The sequence below is a fragment of the Schistocerca piceifrons genome, chromosome 2 (genome assembly GCF_021461385.2).
Source record: "Schistocerca piceifrons isolate TAMUIC-IGC-003096 chromosome 2, iqSchPice1.1, whole genome shotgun sequence".
Lineage (NCBI taxonomy): Eukaryota > Metazoa > Arthropoda > Insecta > Orthoptera > Acrididae > Schistocerca > Schistocerca piceifrons.
This window is the reverse complement of record NC_060139.1, coordinates 692,199,865-692,218,700: the sequence shown is the minus strand read 5'-3', so window position 1 is coordinate 692,218,700 and position 18,836 is coordinate 692,199,865. Positions and strand designations below refer to the sequence as shown.

Below are 18,836 nucleotides of genomic sequence, written 5' to 3'. Positions count from 1 at the left end.
TGTTAATGTGAAACATAGCTTTAAGCATCAATCAGGAAGTCTTTTTTGGAGGTATTTGGGGTGTAGCCTCACACGGAAGTGAAATGTGGACAACAAACAGCTTAGACAAAAGGGGAATAGAAGCTTTTGAAATGCAGTGCTACAGAGGAATTCTGAAGATTAGACGCATACATGAGAAACTACTGAACGCAACTTGGGGAAAATGACATTTGAGGCACAGCTTGACCATAAAAAGGGCTCAGTTGATATGACACATTCTGAGACATCGAGGAATCACTAGTTTAGTACTACAGGGAAGCGTAGGGGACAAAAATTGTAAAATCAGACAAAGAGATGAATACAGCAAGCAGTTTTGAAAGATAGTAGGTTGCATTCGTCATTTGAAGATGAAGAGTCTACCACAGGAAAAAGTAGCACAGAGAGCTGTGTCAAACCAGTGTTCGGACTGAAGACCACAACAAACAAGCATGCCTTCTATTGAGATATATATGAGTAACTTCATGTAAGGAGCTAAAAAATCTTTGCATGTATCATCAGTTTTTGATATTTATATTAAGATTATCATTCATTTTATTAATATATTCATAGAATTGTTTGTGTTTAAATGTCATCTAAAACTGACGTGTCCAATACTATTGCACAGTGCTTTGCAAAGTATGTATGTACACTAAATCAACTTTGATAACTTCTGTACTGATGTGTACATTGAAGTCTGTGACCCATTTCAGTTAGGCTAACGATTCATTTGAATAATGGTTTTTCCCTCGATAATTATTTTCTCTGGGGCTTCACATTAAATAAATGTCTCCTGAATGTTTTACATTTCTTGTCAAAACAAGTAGTATGTTAACCAATTAAATGTGGGAAAATAAACAACTTTTTGTAGGGACACATTATGCAGTGATTAAAAGCTTTAATAGAATCTGCCCATGTAACTCGCATGAAATTGGTAAAAAGCGATCGTCTTTAAGAATGCTGAAGTTAAAGTACAACTATTTCATTATGCGGCCCGCACTGCAAAGCTCGCTTACCCTTTAATATCAAATGCTTTCGCCAAGATACTCTGAAGTACTTCAAATGATGTTATTTGGGGATCAACACTAAATTTCCTGTGTTCCCTGGGCATGACTCCTTCACATTTCTGAAATAGATTATTTTACGTAAGCGAATGTGAAATAAAAACATGCAACAAATATTACACATTCGTATTGGCAACTTAAATGATCGTATTGTTCGCTGACAAAATATGGATTGCCCTAATAATGAACAGCCGTACCGTCACTTTCACTCTTATTGCTTCACGGCCATAACCGAACAGCCCCGCCATGGTGTAGCACAAATATTCTGTTCAGAAAAATCACTTCATTCGCTTCTCATTTCGGTCTTTCAAAGACGCGCTTCCCTTGACATCTGTCAGTCATTACTCGATAGACGTACATGTCCAGCAATATCTGTCAGACTCCGCCAATCGGTTTCAAATACAGAAGAGTAGCCAGCCAATATTTTTGCATATTAGTCCCTAATGTGTCCTCAATAGCAAACGAATTGCATTGCAAAATTTATTTCATTAAATATCTATTACTTGAGCCCACATGATAACATTTTCACACTACGCCAGCAGACGACCATTATACAAATTGTCAAAGATATTCCCTAATACAACACGACGTCCACAGATAATTTTAAGAGTCGGTGTCACCTGAGAGTACTGCATCGCACTTTCTAGGTAAAAAGAGGGAAGAAGGAAAAAGTAATTTATCAGGTTTTTATTTTTATTAATTTTTTAAAATATATAATAATAAGTCCAACGCTAAAAGTTGTTTTACCATTACTAAGTCACGTCTGTTAAAGCAGTCCAATAGGCTTTGGACTGCCTTAACAGACATGACTTAATAATGGTCTAACAACTTTTAGAATTGTACTTTATAGTAGCACAAAAAACGAAATCTGCGTAGTAGAAGAGACAAATATAATAATGCACAGTCAAATGGCGGTTTAGCTCTTTTAAAAAGTTTTGCATGACTATGGCTCAACACAACCGAAAACTTTTTTACGCACATTACGATAAAGAAATTGTAATTCTATCCTTTGTAAAAAGAAAGAAATGTCATACAATATTTCAATTTTTTTAAGGCAAATTCACACTTTCCGTCACGTCAAAACGTCCTACAATGCTTTTCCAATGAGGCATTCACATAGACCGTGAACGAGACGAAGCGTCACGTCACGTTACCGTCTAGATTTCTCGGGAAGACAGCTTGGATTGTAACGTCAATGGAAGATTGCTGGAGCTTGAGATGGTAGGGGCGAGGAGGCAGACTATCTTGTCCGCCTGCTAACGTCGGGTAGTTAAACTGTTTCATCAAGCTGAGACATGTTACAGTAGAGGATTTTGTGGTATTGTTTCTTTGTAATCTTTATTTTATTATTGTGATTTGTTTTCGTGTCAGTTTGCAAATGTTCGATTACGGCAAGGATATTTTTCCCATTGAGTGTTTCTCCAAAACGAGACCAGATATTTGAAAGCGACATATGATTTAGATTTGCAGTACAGGTAATGTGAAATAGTCAGCTCGATTAACGGAGAAAAATACACTTGTTTATGATGTTATTTGGTAGGCAAGGAAATAATATTTTATTCATTTATTTCTGTTCCATTGATCCAGAAAACAAAAGAATTAACTGAATATGGAATGAGTCATGTTTAGCAGATTAAAAAAATTTAGAAATTGAAATATTAGAACCATACATGGTACAGCAACTAAATGTGTTAATAATTACAAATTGTAACATAACATGTGCACAGGAACAAAATATGCTAAAAATTACAAACTTGATCATTTACTACACTGAAACGTAAGTATAAAACAATAAAATCCCACATTACTCTTATTCCACAGTGTAAGATATAAACCTGCTAAAATTATAGTAAACCATTAAACTGATAATGAGTTCAAAAAATTTCAGTGAAAAGATAGGCTACAGTTTTCATTTACATTATGGTAATTACAAGTATTACATGGACATTCTGCCATCCCTAAACTACAGTGAAGAAATATTCACATTAAAAATTCATCAAGAAAGTAAAAAGAGCTTTCCAGTGGATATTTATTCAGTTTATTTTTAAATTCTGGCATTACACTGGGAAGGCTTTTTGTGTCAGAGGGAAGTACATTGAACACCTTTGTGCCTGAATAATGTGCGACCTTATGGTCTTTTGCATAAGATTCCAATTTTTACAGCCAGCATGCAAATTGTGTTTTGGCCATGACAGTAGTCATGCTGGCACTGTTGGCTTTGTACGTGGAGTTGTTCTGAATTAGATATCACATGAGACAGATACTGTGAGACCATTGATAACATTTAGTGTTTTTTTAAGATTTCTTCATTAATGATTTATATTAACTCTGTTGTCTTCTGAGCAACAAATGCTTTTTCGCCACTAGTTGGTTACCCCAAAATATAATGCCATAACGACAACAATGAATGAAAATACCAAAAATGATGAAAAAAGCCTTAATAAAATAAGCAGCCATAACAGTGCCATTATAACAGTTGATTGTTGCATAAGTCACTGTACTAAGTCTTTTTGTCAAATCCAGGGTATAGCACAACCAGTTTTATTTATTGTCGATGTGGAGGCCTAAAAAGTTTTGATAATTGCATTTTAACTTACGTCCTTCTGAAATTTTTGAGACCCATAAAAATGAATGTACTGTTTTTTTCAACATTTAAAGTTAGACCATTACTTCTGAACCAGATCAGAGAAACCATTGTTGCAGATCTTGAAACGTCGTTTTCTGATGTTTTTTCAACAAAAAGAGCAAGGGACCCAGCACCGAACCTTGAGACACATGTAGAGTTACAGTTCCCAATTCAGATGAAGATAATGTACTGTCTCCATGATTAAGTGATACCCTCTGTTTTCTATCAGTTAGGTACGATCTAAGCCACATTCCTACATTGTCACTGAAGCTGTAAATGGCTGCTTTGATACGATGGTTACGGTAAACAAACATTATTTCTTGCCTTACGAATATTGTTTGTTGTAGTTGTATTAATATATTTATTTCTAACAAATAAATGTTGATGTTTTGCAGTGTTCTTTCGCCCCTCAGCACTTCACCACACAAAACGGATCAAGAACAACTGTTAAGACGTAAACTCTGACCATTAACAAACTTTACCATTGCTAGTTACACAGTTCCAATAATACAGTATACTCTAACTTGTGGTTGCTCATAGTCTCACTTTAACCACTCAGTACTTTGCTAAGCTGACTAACATGACGTGATGTGATGTACACTGCAAATATATCCTGATGTGACAGTGACATGACATGATGTAATGATCTGTTGCCATCTACTGTGAATCAGCTTTTATCCTTGTACTTGGCTAAGTATACTACTAGAGATATTGATATGTTACTCATATGTGGGTACCTCTATGGCTTCATGAGTGTTAATGCCTGTCCAGATGCAACAATCTCTCTGTGCAAATGTCTCTACAAATTACATCATCTTTTAAGAGATGTGCTTCATGCTGGCAAAAGTTGGCGGTACTTCCCCCAGCTAGACAATTACCATATAAGTTAGATACAGCACCATTGCATTTGTCAGATAGGATCGTCTCAGACAACACTACATAGGGACCACTGGAGTATATTACCAGAGATGTCAGTGACATGGCGGTGTTGTGGTGCATAGTTCCTTCCACTCTCAGTACGTGGCTAATTGTTCAGTTCCAAGTGTGTCTTTGTAGAACTGGTACAAACTTTTATTAGTAATGGAGGGATGAGCTCTTTGTCAGTGTATGCTTATGGAAGATACAAGCAAGAATGTCTTTCTTGGTAAAATACCACATTGTGTAAATCGTTTAATGTATGATATCGATACAATTTGTTGAAATAATGAGCTGTGGTACTTGTTTGTACTGATGTGTTGAAAGTATACATATTCGGATTTTTGCATCAAATATCTCATATGCAGTGTTGACAGCATGTGATCAGTATTAACTGAGTCGTCTCAGCTTATCAACCGTCAGCATGAGAATACTGCATATCTCTATGGCCACATCTATTTTACATTGGCAAAGGTGTTGTAACCTTGAAGAGTCAGTGACGTAGTATGTAGAAATAGTTTATTTTTGCTGCACTATGGTCATTGATCAGTCTCATTTGGGAAGCAGAGATGTCTATACACTTTGAATTTTTCCATAGTTATTCATGAGCCTTATTCTGACCTCATGCACTAATAATGCATGGAATATTTGTTTAAAATATTATGTTGTGTTACGCTAATCATTTTCTTGCTCTTTTTTATTCCACCTGGGAATGTTGTCTGACTAGCCCACACACAGTTTCCCTAGTATTAAAAGCAGGATGGTTGGGAGGCTTGTTTCTTGTTGGTCCAGAGAGAAAAGGAGAAGGGGAGGGGAGTGCTTTGCAGTTATATGCATAGGTGCCAAATTTTTACACTAGCTTTTCAGAATTCTTTTCCAATAATCACATGGGTGGGATGGTCCTCCTCGAGTGCCTGCTTCCATATCAGTGTATTCTCTACTAGCAACCAGGTCAGTCTGTCAGGGATGACTACACATACATTGTTAAAATGTTTCCAATGTTTTGTCTTTGCTGGGTGGTCAGATAGCTTAGGTTTGCAGTCCTCTGTTGATCATAGCTCTGTACACACGAGTGCTCAAAGTGCTGCATATCCTATACAGACCTCACTTATCACAGTAGAGTCATAGCAGCTCCTGCAGTTGGCAGTGGTGGTGTGTACTGTATTCACATGTCTCGTAGATAAACCTCAGAATTTTGCTATGACACCATAAATTTTGTGAATATTTGCACAATATGTTGTGATGTCATTATTTCTGCCATTAGCAGAACACTCTCATTTTAATGCACACACTGCCATCACACACACACACACACACACACACACACACACACACACACACACACACACACACTCACTCACACACAGACGCACACACACATGTACACACACACACACACACACACACACACACACTAGTAATGTAAGGTTGATGTAGCAAGAGCTCACTTGCTAATATGTAGCACAACGATATTTGTTAATATTTACGCTCTTTGCAAGAGTGTATTTATTGTTAAATATTACATTATTAGTTTATAAATCATACTGTGACAATTGTTTAACATTTACATTCTCTTGAGAGTGTAGTTCTCATTAAATAATGTGTTGCAGTAATTTGAGTAAAAATATTGGGTAAGACAAGTTCATAAACTCAAAGGGGGACATCAAATGATACTACACATGACCCCCAACCCTCGCCACCTTGGGTGGGATGGGGGGTAACTTTTAGATGTTAAATGGAAACCCTCATTTTTTATTGCAGATTCGGATTCTCCATAAAAAAAAAGCACTCAAGTTTTGTTTGAAACATTTTTTCAAACCATTGACAGATGGTACTGAAATCGAGAAAAAAGTAAAATTGGGGAAGAACTCTGATTTATTTAGAATTATCCGAGAAAGCCGTATCAAATCGATAGAAATGTGCACCAGTCCTTTCGTTACGCTAAGTTAAGCTATTTTTGTACATAATGTACTGTATCCTACTTTAAGCGCTGCCCAGGAGCAACGACATGAACATAGTAGAATAACGTTGCCATAGGGTGCTTCATTAGCGTGAGTCCCTCGCCTCTCACATGTTGGATTGATTCATTAGTGTGAACCACCTTGCCTCTCACAATTTGGGTGCTTAATTAATGAAATTAGCCACGAAGAAATTGTTCAAAATTATCCCCATTTGCTTCAGTGCATAAAGTCAATCGTCTGCGAAAGTTGTCCACCGTTTTGAGTAGCACATCCCATGGTATGGCTGCACACGCTCTTCGAATGCATTGCTCCATATCGTTTCGGATTGTGGACTGTCTTTCATAAACAATACTATTTAAATAACCTCACAAGGAAAAAAATCAGGAGATGTTAGGTCTGGTGAACGTTGAGGCCACTGAATTAGTCCGCCGCGTAATATCCACCGACCAGGGTACTGTAAATTTAAAATGTTCCGCACATTTTTAGCATAATGGGGAGCTGCTCCATCCTGTTGGAACAACATTCGTTCCTAGTTTCTAAATCAACATCTTCCATTAGCTCCAACAAATCATGCAGAGAAGTTATTAATAAGATTCCCCAGTAACATTTCGGTCAAAAAATACGGTCCTATCAAGTAACCGTTTAAAATTTCGCACCAGACCATTAACGACCATTTGTGTTGATTGTCAACGTGTCTGTGCTAGTGTGGATTGACAGGGGACCAATAATGACAATCATGACGATTTAATTCGCCATTGTTTTTGAATGTGGCTTCATCAGTGAACATAACGTATGTAAAGAATTCATTGTCACCTTTTATCATTTCCAAGGCCCATTGGCAGAAATGCACACGTATTTGCATATCTTTCGGCGTAATGCCTGTGTCAGTGTGATATGATACACATGATATTTATGTGCCTTCAAAATCCTCAAAACAGTTGATTTCGGTATTCCAGTTTGTCTCTTAATCGCACGACTACTCTTTTCAGGATCCAGTTGAACACAGACAAGCACAGTAAGGGTACGAGCGTCATTTTCATTGTATTCGCGATGACGAGGTGGACAATGCATGTATCCATTTCGAGCTCGCTGAGTGCAATTTCGAATAATGTTTTCGCTTGGATGTCGTCTGTTTGGGAAACGATCAGCGTAAAATTGTGCAGCTGCAGCGTAATTGTTATGGCATTCACCTAAAATTAACATCACATCAACAATCTCTGTAGGTGGATAGTGAGCCATGTTTCGATAAAGAATAATTTACTTTCGTCAGTTGATGTTTACAATTCACAATCTGAACGTGAAGTGACGTCTGATCGCATTACACCGCCCTTTATACTGAGCCATAGTTCACAGTTTGGCCACAGCAGCACCAATTGGGTTAAGTAATGCAATTGTGAAAAGTTCTCTAACGAGATTTCAATACCATTCCGCCTCCCTCCATCGAAAACTGTGGCAGATAGGATAAATTTTGTAAAAAAATAGCTTAATTTGGCGCAATGCACATTTTGTATCGATTTGATGTGTCTTTCTCGGATCATTCTAAATAATCATTCAAATGATATGTGTAGTATCATTTGATGTCCCCCTTTGAGCTTACGAACTTGTCTTACCCACTATTTTTACCCGATGTATAGGTTTCGAGATGATCTCATCCAAAACTTCAGATGGACCACCCTGTGTTAAGATATCTCAATAATTTTATTTTTACATGAAAGCCTGCACTTAAATCTACACACTGACGCCATTACAGTCTGATTCTTCGTTGTTTATGTTGTATACTGAGTGTTTAAGATGCCTCCAATAATCGTGAGTCCCGCCGACTGTGAAGTATGGGCTGTTATAAGATTTCATAGTGCTAAAGGCCTAAAAGCAGTCGATATTCATCGTGAAATCTGTGCAGTGTACGGAGAAAACATTATGAGTGATGGAATGGTAAGCAAGTTGGTGAAAGCATTTAAAGATGGCTGCACAAATTGCATGATGAACACCGGAGTGGGCGTCCTTCAGTCGATAATGAAAGTTTGGTGCAGGAAGTGGACAATAAGGTGAGAGAAAGCAGACACTTAACGATTTCCTCCTTGTGGGATGACTTTCCTAATGTTTCTCATACTGTTTCGTATGCCATTGTGATCGAGAACTTGAATTACCAAAAATTGTGCGCATGTTGGGTACCGAAATTGTTGAGGATGTACACGAAACCAAACGTTTAGGCAGTGCATTGACTTTCCTTGAGCAGTACCACAACAATGGTGATGATTTCTTAAGACAAATTGCTATGGGCAATGGAACATGGGTGGCCTACGTCATACCAGAATCAAAGCAACAGTCCATGGAAGTTGAGCAAGGGCATCGTTTTGCTGCAAGACAATGAACGTCCGCATGTGGCGAATCAGACCAAAAATCTCATCACATATTTTCGATGGAAAACTCTAGATCATCCACCGTACAGCCCCGATCTTGCGCCCAATGGCTGCCATCTGTTCCTGCACTTGAAGAAACAGTTGGGCAGTCAGCATCTTCAAGACGATGATGAAGTTAAAACAGTGGTCATGCAGTGGTTAACAAGTCAGGCAGCAGACTTTTGTGAGGAGGGTATTCAAAAACTGGTACAACGTTATGGCAAGTGCCTCAATATTGGCGGAATTGATGTAGAAAAGTAGATTAAAGTACAGCCTTTCATGTAAAAATTATTGAGATATCTTAGCACATTTTTTTTAATATCAAAATGGTACCTACTTAAAAACCATGCCTCGTATATATATATTGATTGTCCTGAGGCAGCTCATAGGAAACCAGTGTATAATCTGTATCTATGAAAGCATGAAAAAACCGTGTGACAATAAATGGTGAAAAATTCGAAACCATATATATGGTTTGGGGGTATCAAAATAAATTGTTGATGGTGTACAGCAACCAGCCACAAATTAGTCACTTTATTTAAAGAGAACGTTGACAGGTTTGGAATTTTTCACCATTCATTGTCACACGGTTTTTTCATGCTTTCGTAAATACAGATTATACACTGGTTTCCTATGAGTTGCCTTAGGATAATCAATAATTTACGAATTATAAATGTGTTATCAAAATGGTTTCGTTATGTATTTGTGTTGGAACGTAATTTACATGAAATGTCCATCTGGCGCATTTGTATTAGCAGTTTTCTTGTAATTAAATGTGTTCTCAAGCAGGTTTGTATTTTCAGTCAGAAACGTTGGACTCCATTGTAAACCACTTTTGTACAGTCACAAAACGAATTTTCAATTTGTGCCAAATGTTTTGACTTACGACATATGAAATCAGATACACAGTTTGCATTGTACATGAGTATCAAAGATGCTGAAACCCATGATACAAAGATATGGCATTGTTTTAGAGGAGGGTGGAACGAAACGTAAATTACTGTTATGTTATATTGAAATATGTGATGCACTACAATTTTTCCATAGCAACAACATTGCTGCAATAAAGTCAGATCCCACAATGAAATTCCAAAATAAACTCAGTAAGCTTCTAAATAACTGCAATTCATTATTGAACACATATAAAGTGTGCAGCTGTCCAACAATGAATCCATCAGCACCAAAACTATGTGCACAGCTAAAAATATATAAAGAAAGCTGTTCTAATCACGCAATCATGAACTCAAGAAACAATCCTGTTTATTTTATAGCCTGTGACTGAAAGACATCATTACTAAATATTATACCTTTGAAAATAGCTTCCCCATACAGAACACACATGAACTCATAGCCTCTAATGAAGACATCCACATCCCACCCACAGCTAAACTTGCATCACTTGATGTAATTGATCGATACACAAATAAACCTGTTAAAGAGACTATTAGAATTATAAAAAAAATCTGCTTAGCTAAAAGTCAATTAGTACTGCAGAGACCTCTGAACACACAGAAATACTCACACTCATCCTGAAGCAACATTATTTTAGCTTCAACAATAAGGTTTACCAACAGCATTATTGTTTGGCAATGAAAAGTAGCTTAGCTGGGATATTAGCAGACATTCCCATCAACCACGCAGAACAAAAATATTTCTCAACTAATCAATAAATCACTAACAAATTAATATACTAAAAAAGTATGTTGATGCTACAATCCGGCTTTTTGATGGTGCAAACAATAAAATTGGTACACTGGCAACAGAACTCAGGAAAATGTATAAAACTATTAAATTCGCAAATGAGCATGAAGCAAAAAGAGCATAAATATTCTTGATCTTAAAATCTGTAACAGTATCCATAAACGTCGGTTTAGCATACACAGAAAACCCACCACCACAGATGTCATCACTGACAAGTCTTCATGTAATCTCAACCAACACAAAATGTCATATTTCAGAGCCATGGTGCACCAAATGCGAAAACAACAAAATGAAATCTGTTTAATTAAAACAATTGCTCACATTAATGGCTATGATCCTATAATAGTTGATAAACTCCACAACAAAATAAAAACAAAAGCCACAACTCCATAGAACAGCAGTTCACACATTAGGCCTATTCAATCCAAAACAAATCAGTCTCCTGCAGAAGCCAAATCTGAATATAGTGTTATCCAATACACATGCCCAGTATCATACTAAACTGCAAACTTATTTAAAAGGGAGAATATTAATATAATTTTCTCTACCAACAGTAAACTCCAGCAAAAAGTGATCGACAATGTAAAATTTTCCAAGTCTCCCTACAGTAAATAAGCTCCAATGTGATTCAGCCCGAAATTCTACACTGGCCAGACAGTGAGAAGTTTTGAGAATAGGTACAAAGAACACCACTTTGGCCTTAAGGCTCGCAAACTTGAATAAATCTACATTTGTAGCCTCCATTGCAGAAGAAAACCATTCAGTAAGATACTGAAAGCAATATGAAAATGTTACACTTCAGGGAAAAAAGAGCCACTGTGAATATATTAGAGGAAATAGAAATATATACACACAAAAGCACTTCATGTCATAATATCGAAAATGAGCAGACTGAATTGGCTAATACTCCTTTCCTGGAAAACTTCCAGAAAGTACTTTCTATGCATCAATATAAATGCAGATCAAGTAACAAATCTTTCAATATTGTATGTATGTACAATAGTCAGTAATATTTACGGCAGTAAATACTAATAAATTCTAATATACTATCATCATCGATGTTCAAAGCATGTAAGAATTTCACACACTTCTTGCTCACACTTGTATCTCTATTGTTGTATAAAATAAGTTTTTAGTGCTGTAATTTTCAACATCCCATGTATTTATCATTTCTGTCTGCATTTAATGCCTTAGATTTAACATAACACACTGTTTCAATTTTTCATAACAGTAATTTAAGTTTCCTGCCCCCCCTCCCCCCAAAAAATTCCATCTCTTTGTATCATTGAATTGTAACATCTTTGACACTCATGTGATATGAAAACTGTGTATTTGTTTTCATATGCTGTAGACCAAAACATTTGGTGCACATTCGTTTTGTGACTGAACGAAAGTAGTTTACAATGCAGTACAACGTTTGTGACTGTGAAAACATATACATCCTTGAGAATGTATTTAATTGCAAGAAAATGCTGAAAGAAATGTACCAGCAGGCAGCTAATGTAAGTTGTATTCCAACTCAAACATGTAGTGGAACCATTTTGGTTATATGTTTGTAATTTATGAATTATTGTTCATTCTAGGGAAACTCACAGGAAGTCAATGTATAATCTCTATTGATGAAATGATGAAAAAACTGTCTGATGACGAATTGTGAAAAATTCGAAACCATTAATGGTACTTTTTGAATAAAGTAACATAAAACCAATTTGTGCCTGATTGCTGTACACCATCAACAGTTCATTAAGAACATATGTATTCTTATACATCTGCCTTTAGACTATAGGAAAATGTGGAACTATGTAGAATAATGTGTAAGAGTGGCGAAATTGTGAAAAAATCGAAAAACACGAAAAATGATGAAAATAGAGAAAAGCACAAAAAAACTGAAAAATGTAGAAAATATCAAAACAACGAAAAACAGTGAAAGTGCAAAACAATACGGAAAAAATGGAAAACGAGAGTACTTACATGTCTGTTTGTGGGAGGGGGGTGATGATTACTCTCTGCTGGCGCCTCAAATGATGAAATTCGCTCGATTCCAATAACATTAAATTTAATTCGTTATTAAAAAAATACATGCACACTAGTTTTCTCACTAGATGTCAAGTGATCAAACTTACATAATTATATTATTAATAATAATAATAATTCATAACAAATATCCACACTCTTGTTATCTCCCTAGACCTTGAATGATGAAACTTACGTAATTACAATAACTATAATACATTATTATTTATAACAAATACCAACACCCTGACCTCTTCCTACAATGTGCAGCTAAAAAATGAACTCACCCACTCAAGTGTTCTAGTTATAAAAGCAGGAGGGGCAAAGAAGTTGGAACCTCAGTCCCATTGTTGCAGGACTGACCTTCATTTCTCCACCAGTTTTGCCACCCTGCAGGCATGGGTGATATATCAGGCTACATCCTGACTTCGAATATACCACACACACACACACACACACATGTGTGTGTGTGTGTGTGTGTGTGTGTGTGTGTGTGTGTGTGTGTGTGTGTATGGGAGGGGAGACAGGATCATGGAAGTCCTTATCCAATAAAATTGCTCTATGTTTACCAACAGCTAGGAAGCCATTTACAAAGGGCTATTAATAAAGAATATCTTTTTAGACATAGTAAAGACAATGAATCACACATTAGTTCCAGCATAAGGCAGAATACCACTTTCCAGTATAACACTATCTCTGCGAATCAGTGGCATAGACTGGAATTTGCATGAACAATGGGCAGCCAAAATCAAAAACTGGTAGTGTACACCACAGAACTTGATGAGTCCACAGATCAGTTAACCATTTTTTTTTGTATGGCATGGATGACGACATACATGTAACGGAGGATCTCCTGGATCTGATTTCGATGGACCCTGCTACAGGAGCGGATATTTTATAAGCAGTTGAAGTGGCAGCTGAAGCAATAGGACTTACATGGGAAAAGCTGTTTCCATAACCACACATGGGGTGCCAGCAAGTGCAGTGCAGTAAAAGGGTTTATTGATCAGCTGCAGAAGAAGTTTACATGCCAAATTTACCTTTTCTTCATTGTTTTGCTCACCAACAGGCTCTTTGTGAAAAAGTTATTGGTCTACAAGACGTGATGAACGTAGTGATGCGTATTGTGAACTACGAGTATATTCGTTCTCATGGGCTCATTCAACATCAGTTCAAAGAATTTTTGATTTCATTTGAAGAAGAGTATCCAGATATTCCCTGTCATGCTGAAATAAACTGGTTGAGCAAAGGAAAAGTGATTTCCCGAGTTTTTCGACTACACCACTCTGTGGCCCAGTTTCTGGAGGTCAAAGGAAGTCTGGAGCCACTTTTCCATGGCCCTGAATTGGCAGCTGATTCAGGATTTTTAGCAGACAATATGACTCTCCTAGAAAGTTGTACTCTGAAACTTCAAAAGAAAATAATCTCATCAACAATAGGGTCAACAAAATACAAGCTCTTCAAAATAATCTTCAGCCCTTCAAAAACAGTCGTTCAGAGAAAAGTACGTAACACTTTTGTGAGCTAGGCAAGTGATATATAAATTTTACCTTTAATAAGGTGCACACATTTTTAAAGTGCTTTATTCAAATAGTACTATGGTTTTGTTTGACGGGATCTGTGTGGGAAGGAATGCACTTTGAAAAATATATCAAGGTCCTACAATCAGTCAAACTGAGTTAAAATGAGTTTAGCGACCTGTGCAAGGTAATAACTGATATATCATTAACAGGAAGATAAAACCGATTTTGTTAAATGTACAATTGTAACATTACATTAAAAATAAGAGACCACAGTACCTGTATATTAAAATATATCGCCTTTTAGTTCTTCGAAGTAACTTTACACATTACTTTCATTTACTAACATTTGGTTTTGTTTTATTGCAGGAAATTGTTAACTTGCAGCAAATACATGATGTGTTCATAAAGGCCTTATCGATGTCAACTGAAAGTGCGCCTCCTGATTTAGTTTTTGTACTAACTGATTTGCAAACCAGTGTTCACTGACAAGATTTATTTTACGATATGAAAAGTTAGCTCGGATTCTATCAGAAGTTGTTGAAGGAAGAATTTCCTTTGGTGCACACAGAAGCAGCGATGATTAGGGGTTTTGCTGTTTTGTCCTGTAGACAAACAAGATTGCATACAAGTATTTCTGATTGTAATTTAAAAAATGCTCTATGAAGTTTTGTCAGCCGACCCCTTGTTTCAGATCTTAGTATCATAATTGCAAATACACAAAGAAGAAAATGGAAGAGAATTATCTTCTCAAAAAAATTTAAAGTTATTATTATTATTTAAATATCTTTTGCATTAGTGGTCTTGTCGCACCAAACTAAACGCTCCGACCTCTGCACATAAACATTTGTCAATGACGAAGAAAACAGAGGTGAAGTCTTGTAGAACGTCAACACAGGTGGAGCAAGCGAGTACACTTAAGGAAAGAGACAGCGCTACTGTGCAAAGTCCAGGAGTCGGGGGTTGCACTGTCTCAACATAGCGAAGCCATCACCTGCACTATGCACTGCACGATACGTTGGTGCAAATACCCTGGGAGTCCTGGTCTAGAAACACATGTAACTAGGGGAAAGATAGATGCCGCGCATGGGACAATTAAATAGACGTTTGGAGGAAAGAAAAGCAACTGCATGAATATCAAGAGTTGAGAGGGAAGACTGGTAGTAAGCACAGAAGGGAAAGTGTATAGGTGGGAGGAGTATGTTGTAGTGACTCGAGATTTTCGGTGTAAATTCTAGAGGCACTCTGCCTTCCACCATCTCGACCACCCGATATTTTAAAAGTAAGTAAGAGAGCAGAAACGTATCTACTGCGCCTCCGGTTTCTGTGTGCAGGTTGGAAGTTTGTAATGAGAAGACGATAAGTGGGGCAGTCGAACGACGCTGATAAGTGTTTGCCTCAAGAGCCACAGACGCTGTGTGAGAGGACACAAAATAATTAAATGCTATTCTCTGCTGTGTTAGTGAATGTGATCGTTGAAAAAAAAATGAACATTGGACTAAAGACTTTTAACTTACTTCATTTCTTAGCTCTGAACGAAGCATGATGCATGGGATGTCTATAAATTATTTGGTTGTTAAAACCAGGTAATTGTGATTATATTTAATTATATCTAATGGGTACTGGTGTAGCTGACTTGTAAGAGTTTGTATGCGTATATGAAACCTGCGGAAATGAAAATACACGTGAGCTGAACTGAAAGTATGAGAGTACAGAGTTGGGATAGAATAGAATAGAATAATTTTATTGTCAGGCCATTAAGGCAATGAACAAAGTCATACATATAATACAATATAATTCATGTTGCAATAAATCAATAGGTTTGTTATTACGGTGTAATATTACGATTGGTGAAATCCTACATTGTCATACTTATAATACGATATAATTATAATTGCAAAAGAGTAATCGGAATGTTATTACAGTATAATATTACAATTGATGAAATCCTTTATGTTGTAGAATGAGTGGGAAACTAACCAGTCATACAGTGCTTGTTTGAATGGTTGCTCTGGTAAATCTTGCATAGCTAGTGGAAGTTTATTAAATAATTCGTGCCCTCATTAGTTCATAACTGTGCAGTGATTTTGAGAGTCTGTGGAATGGAGTATAAATACATCTATTCATCCTAGTGTTGTAGCAATGTATATTTTCTCTGCATTTAGCTTCGGGTAGATTCTTTTTTTTATAGATCAAGATATAGTATATGCATAGGTTTACTACTGTCATAGATTTTTGCTCAGAAAACAGGTTTACAGTGTGCCTTATATGATGAGCCTGTAATTACCCTAATAGCTTTCTTCTGCAGTTGCAGGACGTCACGCACACAACTGAAGTTTCCCCATAAAATGATACTATAGCTTATTATGCTTTGGAAGAATGAGATATAGGATATTGTAACATAATTTTTAGGTACAAAATCCATTAGTCGCCTTAGCAGATAGATTACCCTTGACCACTTACCACTAAGACACTTGACATGTTGACCCCAAGATAATTTGTCATCCAAATATACCCCTAAAAACTTAACAAAACTAGGATCATCACATGGTAGCTTGTCTTTTAGACTAAATACTATCTGATGAGTTTTATTTTCATCAAGCAAAAATCCATTTGCTTTAAACCAGTCTGATGCTTGATCAAATGTCTCTCTAACACAAGTTTTAAGGCTATGGAGCTCATTACTGCTGTTCAGAAAATTTGTATCATCTGCTTATAGTACAGTTTTTGATTCAATGCAGAACAGCAGGTCGTTAATCATTATTAGGAACAGGAAAGGGTCCAGTACAGATCCCTGTGGGACACCCACCTTAACTAGTTCTACACTGGACAATTCCTTGCCAACACAGACAACTTGCTTACGGTTCTGTAAAACTGATCTTAATAGTTTAAAACTATTACCTCTAACACCATAGAAGTTCAATTTTTCAAGTAGTAGTGTATGTTCTACACAGTCATAGGCTTTGCTTAGGTCACAAAAAGAGACTTGGGCAAAGTCTTTATTCTCAAATACTTGATGGATGTATTTTACAACAGCATCTATCACATTGATTGATGACATGCTTTTCCTTAAACCATATTGAGATCCACTAATAATTCCTATATTATCAAAGTATTCAGATAGTTGTTTGTAAATTGTGCGTTCCAGAAATTTAGAAAAGATGGGACTATGGACATTGGCCGGTAACTTGAGGCAGAGTCCTTATCCCCTTTTTTATAAACTGAAACCAACCTAGATAGTTTAAGCTCATCAGGAAAATATCCTTCAGCTAGACATTTGTTTATAGAATGTGATAGGGGGTACACTATATTGCCTATGACTTTCTTTAGTATGTTACAGGATGAGTCATATATGTCTACACTGTATGATGATTTTAACTGTTTCACTATTCTTAATACAAAATCTGGTGAGACCTCAGAGAAACTGAAGATACTTGTGTTTGTTGATGATCTACAACTATTTTTTTACAGTAACTGTGATGAGCTGATTTTGGGTTTAGCAATACTACTTCCTACTTCTTCAACTGACTTTACAAAACAATCATTGAATTTTTGGGGAGAGATATTAACTGTAACACTTCTTTCATCTTTAGCAAAACTATTTATTAGCTTCCAAGCAGCTTTGCACTTGTTGATTGATTTCTCAATACTTCTGAGGTTGTGTGGTTTTTTGGCTTCTATGATAATTTTTTTATAATCATTCCTACGTGTAACATAGGCTAGTTTAGCTTGATTAGACTTCAATCTACAATAAACATTGTGCAACAACATAACTTGGTTTTTCAGAGTGGTCAATTGTTATGTATACTACATATTTTGTCTTTTTGGAACTTTAGTTTTCAGGACTCAATCAGTTAGGGCTACTTTGAATTTCTTCGTTGGAATGCAGTCATGACAGTGTGCCAAAAATACTTTAAAAAACCTATCAAATAGTATATTTGCTGGCAAATCGTTACTTTAAGTATAATGTGTATCTCCATAATACTGGCCAAACCCGTCTCTGTCTGGAAGGGAATTACAAAATCTATGAATTTTTTTCATCTGAGACAGGTCTGGTGATCACAATTTTGTAGGACAGGCTTAGTTATACTAGTCTTATCAGGAGAGAACCTACTATTATAATTTAAGGTTACGGAACTACGATCAGAAAATGCAAACTCTGACACATCACATGATTCGTCTATTGTTTTAAAATTCACAAAAATATTGTCAAGACATGCTTGTTCTCTTGTGGGCCTATTATTGACACAGTGTGAGTTGGATTGTTTAGTAGATTTTCAAGTTCAGTGACACTACGTTTGTGTGTTGTTAAATCAAAATCTGAATTCAGATCACCACCTACTACAATATCATAATTTATCCATCTAGTTTCGCCAAATACATGTAACAGCTGGTACAGTTTCTCTAGAAATAGACTGATGATGCCCTTAGGCTCTCTGTACAGGGATATTACCAATAACTTAAAACAGTCTAAAACTATACCAGCAGTTTCAAAGTTCAGTTCATCATACAAAAAAATCTACTTCCAATCCACTGAGTGAACATCTAAGTGACTTGTTAACATAGATTGCTACACCATCTCTTAAATGCAATTTTCTGCAGTAGCTATTGGCTATATTATA

At 36.4% G+C, this 18,836-nt stretch overlaps 2 protein-coding genes across 2 annotated transcripts in view; one reads left to right on the top strand and one right to left on the bottom strand.

The window, feature by feature from the left end:
* Window positions 1-1,612, bottom strand: part of LOC124776985 — a 106,239-nt gene extending 104,627 nt beyond the window's left edge. Inside the window, exons 1-2 of the mRNA XM_047252230.1 lie at window positions 1,277-1,612; window positions 1,032-1,141 (exon numbers count right to left, since the gene is read on the bottom strand). Of these exons, the coding sequence (XP_047108186.1) occupies window positions 1,032-1,141; window positions 1,277-1,327 (161 nt within the window). The 5' untranslated portion in view covers window positions 1,328-1,612. The remainder of the gene's footprint in view (window positions 1-1,031; window positions 1,142-1,276) is intronic.
* Window positions 1,613-13,811: 12,199 nt separating this feature from the next.
* On the top strand, window positions 13,812-14,703 carry LOC124775753 (protein ZBED8-like). The gene is made up of 2 exons (XM_047250582.1): window positions 13,812-14,198; window positions 14,584-14,703. Exons 1-2 carry the CDS (start codon window positions 13,812-13,814, stop codon window positions 14,701-14,703), a joined length of 507 nt encoding a protein of 168 aa, XP_047106538.1.
* The last annotated feature ends 4,133 nt before the right edge of the window (window positions 14,704-18,836 follow it).

Excerpts from the sequence above, each read along its gene's own strand:
- LOC124775753 (XM_047250582.1), top strand. The coding sequence starts at position 13,812 with ATGCGTATTGTGAACTACGAGTATATTCGTTCTCATGGGCTCATTCAA. Across the intron at positions 14,199-14,583 it reads AAACAGTCGTTCAGAGAAAA|GAAATTGTTAACTTGCAGCA; the intron begins GTACGTAACACT and ends GTTTTATTGCAG.